At 41.0% G+C, this 6,733-nt stretch overlaps 2 protein-coding genes across 2 annotated transcripts in view; one reads left to right on the top strand and one right to left on the bottom strand.

The window, feature by feature from the left end:
• LOC129825587 (sorting nexin-17) overlaps positions 1-2,224 on the bottom strand; it is an 81,737-nt gene extending 79,513 nt beyond the window's left edge. Inside the window, exon 1 of the mRNA XM_055885788.1 lies at positions 1,390-2,224. Coding sequence (XP_055741763.1) covers positions 1,390-1,449 — 60 coding nt within the window. The 5' untranslated portion in view covers positions 1,450-2,224. The remainder of the gene's footprint in view (positions 1-1,389) is intronic.
• Positions 2,225-3,201: 977 nt separating this feature from the next.
• Positions 3,202-6,695, top strand: atraid (all-trans retinoic acid-induced differentiation factor). The gene is made up of 7 exons (XM_055885789.1): positions 3,202-3,377; positions 3,913-4,055; positions 4,376-4,444; positions 4,539-4,610; positions 4,817-4,938; positions 5,174-5,274; positions 5,583-6,695. Exons 1-7 carry the CDS (start codon positions 3,285-3,287, stop codon positions 5,685-5,687), a joined length of 705 nt encoding a protein of 234 aa, XP_055741764.1. The 5' UTR covers positions 3,202-3,284; the 3' UTR covers positions 5,688-6,695.
• The last annotated feature ends 38 nt before the right edge of the window (positions 6,696-6,733 follow it).

Here is a 6,733-nt window from a genome sequence, read left to right on the forward strand (position 1 = left end):
CAGCTTTCATATGTTCTCATGTTCTGAGCAAGGAACTGAAACGTTAGCTTTCTTACATGGCACATATTGCACTTTTACTTTCTTCTCCAACACTTTGTTTTTGCATTATTTAAACCAAATTGAACATGTTTCATTATTTACTTGAGGCTAAATAGATTTTATTGATGTATTATATTAAGTTAAAATAAGTGTTCATTCAGTATTGTTGTAATTGTCATTATTACAAATAAATAAATAAATAAAAATCAGCTTTTCTGGTCCTCCAATAATCGGTATCGGCGTTGAAAAATCATAAAATCAGTCGACCTCTAGTTCAGAGTGTAACGGATGTGAAATGGCTAGCTAGTTAGCGGGTACGCGCTAGTAGCGTTTCAATCAGTTACGTCACTTGCTCTGAAACCTAGATGTAGGGTTTCCCCTTGCTCTGCAAGAGCCGTGGCCTTTGTGGAGCGATGGGTAACGATGCTTCGTGGGCGACCGTTGTTGTGTGCAGAGGGTCCCTGGTTCGCGCCCGAGGTCGGGGCGAGGGGACGGTTTAAAGTTATACTGTTACATTGATGCTGTTGACCCGGATCACTGGTTGCTGCGGAAAAGGAGGAGGTTGAAAGGGGGGTGAGTGTAACGGATGTGAAAGGGCTAGCTAGTTAGCGGGTACGCGCTAGTAGCGTTTCAATCAGTTACATCACTTGCTCTGAAACCTAGATGTAGTGTTTCCCCTTGCTCTGCAAGGGCCGCGGCTTTTGTGGAGCGATGGGTAACGACGCTTTGTGGGTGACTGCTGTTGATGTGTGCAGAGGGTCCCTGGTTCGCGCCCGAGGTCGGGGCGAGGGGACGTACTAAAGTTATACTGTTACAAGAGCATGCTAGATAGCTAATAGCACAGGTGATGGCCTCTGTATTCAGTCTGTCTTCTGTAAAGAAACTCTGTAGCATGGACATATGGCCATGTGGGAACACTAACCCTAACCCTATAAAAAAAAAGAAGGTGTGTAGGAATTTCCCCTTTTGTTTTTTGAAAAGTATTTCTTGCTGATATGAAAGATCAGTTTCTTACGTTTCCAAAAGGAGTATGTCAAACGGTAACGTTACATGTTAATGTTTAGAGCAAACATCGGGCACTTAAAACTCCCCCAGTCAGAAGACACTATCATCAATTGGCTTAGCTCTATGAATGGGGTAAACCTGGGGTGGCAACCATTCCACCTATTCCGCTCCTGCCATTACCACGAGCCAGTCCTCCCCAATTAAGGTGCCACCAACCTCCTGTGATGTAAAGGGGGGGGGGGGGGGGGGGGGGGGGTCCCTGCAATGGATTTCCAATTCTAGGAATCTGCAGTAAAATAACTGTACGTCGTAAACAGACCAACAAAAATCAGTCCTGGAACTCACCACATATTTTGATCCATGTTCTCCCGAACGAACCTCCGTTTCGGGAATGGAGAAATGCATTTTAGATTTCAGATGGCCCACTGGACGAGAGATGCACTATTTTAAGATGAAGAAAAAAGAAGAAAAAAAATCTTGGAAGAGAAAGTCTACGCGATTGCTTGGTGATGACTACAATCATTTGAAGAAGAAAGTAGTCTTGCACTCCGCTCTTACTCGGGCAACCCACAGTGTTAATGTGCGTTGTTCAATCCGAGGCGACGAAGAATTTTTTTAAATGTTCTTTATCCAACAATTCCTGCTGTACTGTACTGGATTAGTAGACAACTTTTCCCACGTCAGTACTCTAAACTTTTCCCACTAGCATCCCCGTAGCAGCCATGTTGCAGATTTAGGTAATTCCACCTTCATTGTTGGCAGTACAATTCAACTTATTCGTCGACTCTGTGTGTAGAGGTAAAATAAAAACATTCACCGTTGGCTCTGTTACAGCAATCCGTTGTCCAATTCGTGCCGGCAATTCCCTTCACTTGCGTAATCATTAGAACTTTCGGATAAAAAGACGCAGTTTGCTCCTGCAAACCCCCCGGTCACTGCCCTAAATGGTACAAACGACTGAGAGAGAGAGAAAACAAGCACAGATGTGTTGTAGCCTATATATTTTTTGTAACTCTTTCTGTGTCTTGAAGTTCTCCTAAATAGTTTACCATGGCGAGCAAGCGGTTCGAGAAAACACACTTGTAACTAATCCACGAAAACGGGATACATTGTAGCCGTCCAGCAATAATGTATCTAATGGGCATCAAGTAGATCATTAAGAAGCGTTGCAACACTCCTCCGGTCCAAACCATTTCTGAGAGAGGGGACCACATTTATTTCAAACATCGCAAAACAATTGTATTCCTACTTTTAAATGAATTCACGTAAAAAATGATGAACTTACTTTGGGGTTTAGGCCACACATACATAAAATATGTGATATTTTCTAACAGGATGCAAAAAAATTCCTTAGGTAAATGATTTCCTCTTGTATTCTGACCCCTGTTCTGTGATGGTGCTTTCCTGAGAGTCGGGATGGTCAGATGACCGTGCATTTGAGCAGTCCAGACAACTTCCAAAACCAATTGAAATGTTTTCCTTAATATCAATATTATAAAAATTGTAAATTATTTTGTGAATTTCATTTTTTTTTTTAAATTGGCCATGTAAACTGTGCATTTTGTTTGTCTTGAAAGGCAAGGAACAAATAAATATAGACAATTAATAATACAACATATTTAATAGACTACTACAGTCTAATAGGCTCTCTCTTTGAGATGCATGGAGCGGCAGGTAGTCTAGTGGTTATAGCGTTCGGGCCAGTAACCGAAAGATCGCTATTTTGAATTCCCGAGCTGACAAGGGTAACAATCTGTCGTTCTGCCCCTGAACAAGGCAGTTAACGCACTGTTCCCCGGTAGGCCGTTATTGTAAATAAGAATTTGTTTTTAAGTGACTTGCCTAGTTTAGATAAAGGTTAAATACAACATCTTCAATCTATAGGCTGCATTTTAGGTATGCTAAAAATGTTGCGCAAATTGTAACGTCATGAAGCACTGTCTGCGTTCAAACACTTTGGTTTCCTTTTATATTCTCTTGTCTCTAACTGATCATTAATCTGAACAGAAAGAATATTAGGTCTAAAAGCAAAAACATACGATCTTTTTGAACGGTATTTTACCTTTATTTATTTATATATCAGTCTACCATAGTGTTTTTTTTTTTTATCTATTCAAATCGAGCACCAATCAAGGGGGAAAAGGAAACGAGGCAAGGAGACGAGTACTATCGGGGACACGGCCGTGATTCACTCGCTTACAGTCGCATATGTTCCGGTCATGTGACTTGCGCCGTCGAAAATGACCGCTGGACGCAGCCAGCAGAATGCAGCAGTGGTCTTGTTGTTCATTCATTTCTGTTTCTCTGGTGGTTATCAACTGACTGGGTTACAGGTAAGGGTCTGCTTGAGATCTATAGGCAATGCTGTTCAGTGTCATATCAGATCCGTTCAATTGTTACTGCTGATGCTAGGCTACACTCGTTGTTGTTATTACATTGTAGGTAACTGTTTCTACACTCTTGGGTAGAGTGGTTACGTTGTTTATACACTCGTATGTGTTACATTGTAATTATGTTACTACACTGTGTTGTTACATTGTAACTGCTACGCTACACTCAGCGTTGTTTCATTGTAACTGTCTGCTGCTAGCCTGCATGCTACACACTCACTGAGATTGAACTGCATTGTTGGTTAAGGGCTTGTAAGTAAGCATTTCACTGTATTGTATTCGGCGCATGTGACAAATACAATTTGATTTGTCGCTTGAAGCTTTAGTATTGGTCAATAGTTGCCTGCAAAGTAGTTTTTTTTTCTGAAGCATTTGTTGTAGAAAGCTATTGTTGCTAGGCTACAGGCTTGTCGATAAAGGCGTTGTGAATAGCTCCGTGTTGTGTATTTGTGGTCCACAACAACAACAACAACAACAGGTGGGCCTGTGCCATCTCTGCAACGGGACAGTCCAGAACGGCACAGCTGTGAGCCAGTTCTGTTCCGCGTCTGCGGGTTTGATTGATGGCCGCTGCTGCCTGCTGCGAAAAGAAAACGTCAGGGATGCTGAACACGTCATCGGGTAGGAAGTAGATGTTGTGCTTTAAAAAGCCTTTGTTTTTGTAACCTTTTGCAGTTGATGATCTGGTGGTCCTACTGAATTGCACGTAGGAGAACAAATACTTTGTGTAATAACATTTAGTAACATCCAAAAACTATTGGAAAATAGATGTTCTCACAATGAGAAAAACCTGTATAAATAAAGGTCAAATATATATATATCTTTTTTAAATGTACCAACTGATGACTTGTCTTGTAGCCAGTATCTGTCATAGTTTTTTTGTTTATACTGTCTGTGCCCTAATCAACATGTATTAGTCACACTCTTTACGTTTCCCTCAGGTTGGACCTATCAAACTGTTCCCTAAGCCGTGTTGAAGACCTTCGAGATGCATTTAACGCTACAACAATGTATGGAAAAAACAGACCGTTCACATTGACATAAATTATCAGTGTGTTACTATGTGCTGCGTTAACTTCTGTTTCCTCTCTCTCGACTTTGCAGAGATCTCTCACTGAACCCCATTGTAAACCTGGACGATTCACTGTTTGAAGGCTTTATCCAGTTAGCTAACCTGTAAGCACAATGCCATAATTGTTATAACTGAGCTTTAAATTATTAATACACATTTTACTGTCCATCAATGTTTGCCAATAACACCATTGCTAAATCTCTCCTGTACTGTACTCTCAGCGACTGGGCACTTCAGTAGCTCTGATGCAAAGCAATTTGGTCTTGGGGGTTCTAAAAATAGTATTGTTTTCTTCTTTTCGACCTGTAAGGATTCTGCCTGCCAACCTGGTCTGTCCAGGAGGCAATGCATCATGGGATAAGGTGAAGGTCAAAGGGGAAACTCATTTTTGTGAAGGACAGAAAGACATCTGTAACCAGACTGATTATTTGTGTAAGTCGGGTCACTTACCGTTACGGTTTTCTGCTATGTGACATTGTTTTGTTGAGTTAACAAACAATCCTTATTTCTAGTTTAACTTAATTTGGGGAACTATATATATATAAAAAAAAATGGGTGCCACCTTACCTGTGATTCTATATACAGTGAACTGGCATCAGTCTTTATAACTGACAGTTTATACAGTATCTTATATGCTTCTTCTCACCCCATAACTTTGCTTCTACAGCGTTGAACTGCCCTGAGAACTCTCTCTGTGTACCATACGGTCCAGGCTTCTTTCAATGTAGCTGCGTGGAGGACTTCCGTGGATACAAGTGTCTTCGAGAGGTCAGTACTACTACAACACAGCCTCCCTGTCAGTTGTTGGAAAATATTCTTACAAAATGTTATATTATTATTTTTAGGACAATGGCGATAAGTTGCATCACATAAAAATAAAAATAAATAGCTTATTCATTAATATCCACATTCTGTCACTGATTGTTGAAGACAACGCAAGTATGAACTGCCAAAGTAAACAAACTCACAGCCTGTTCAAACTTAATAACTGCTATGGTCATATGAAACCCTTCAAAATAAAAAAATAACTGCTACTGCACAAAATTAAATTGTTGTTGTCTGTGTGTTGTTGGCAGGGAGAGTTTCCTATAATCCAGGTGTTCGGGCCTCTAGCGGGCTCCACGGTCCTGGTCTCCATCCTGCTATGGGTCACCCAAAGACGCAAGGCCATATCAGTCTGAGGTTGTACCCGAGCCCCTGGACTGAGGCCTAGTCCTAGGACATTTTCAAGTGGGACTGACCTGAAACAGCAGGGGAAATGCTGAGTGGACTGTTGATTGAAATGGTCTCAGGGGTTAATGTTATAATGCTGACAGTGGACTGTTGATAGAGGAGATGGTCTCTGGGGTTAATGTTATAATGCTGACAGTGGACTGTTGATAGAGGGGATGGTCTCAGGGGTTAATGTTATAATGCCGACAGTGGACTGTTGATAGAGGGGATGGTCTCTGGGGTTAATGTTATAATGCCGACAGTGGACTGTTGATAGAGGAGATGGTCTCAGGGGTTAATGTAGTGGACTGTTGATAGAGGAGATGGTCTCTGGGGTTAATGTTATAATGCCGACAGTGGACTGTTGATAGAGGAGATGGTCTCAGGGGTTAATGTAGTGGACTGTTGATAGAGGAGATGGTCTCTGGGGTTAATGTTATAATGCTGACAGTGGACTGTTGATAGAGGAGATGGTCTCTAGGCCCATATGACATTGTTTTAAGACTTATCTTTGAAAGGCACTCTGTCAGAATTGACAGTGTTTTCGATGCTCAGTGTGTAATCGCCACAAATTTTGCAATTGTTGTACAGCTAGCAGCCATTTATCTCGATCAACATGGCATTATGTTCAACATGAGCTGGAACTCAATTTATGTTCCAGTCATGGTTTACTAAGACCATAACTGAAGCAGGTAACGTCATCTACTTTGCATGTGAATAAGTCATTTGTAGTAGGAGCTATATAATGTGCAATATAAATTGCAATAGCAACAAAATATTTTAATTGTTTGGGAAAACTGACAAGATTTCGACTTGATAAAATCCCATTATAGGGAGACATGAGCAAAACACATTGCTTGCAGACAGTACCGCTAATGTTGACTTGTTCATACATGGTTACAGATGAATTGATGTTTATAAACTGAAATGGGTTGCCTTTTTGTATTTTACCTTTAATTAAAGATGTTATACACGGACTCAAGTGATTTGCTGTTTGTGTGTGTCTCTCGACCTG

The sequence above is a fragment of the Salvelinus fontinalis genome, chromosome 27, assembly GCF_029448725.1.
Source record: "Salvelinus fontinalis isolate EN_2023a chromosome 27, ASM2944872v1, whole genome shotgun sequence".
Lineage (NCBI taxonomy): Eukaryota > Metazoa > Chordata > Actinopteri > Salmoniformes > Salmonidae > Salvelinus > Salvelinus fontinalis.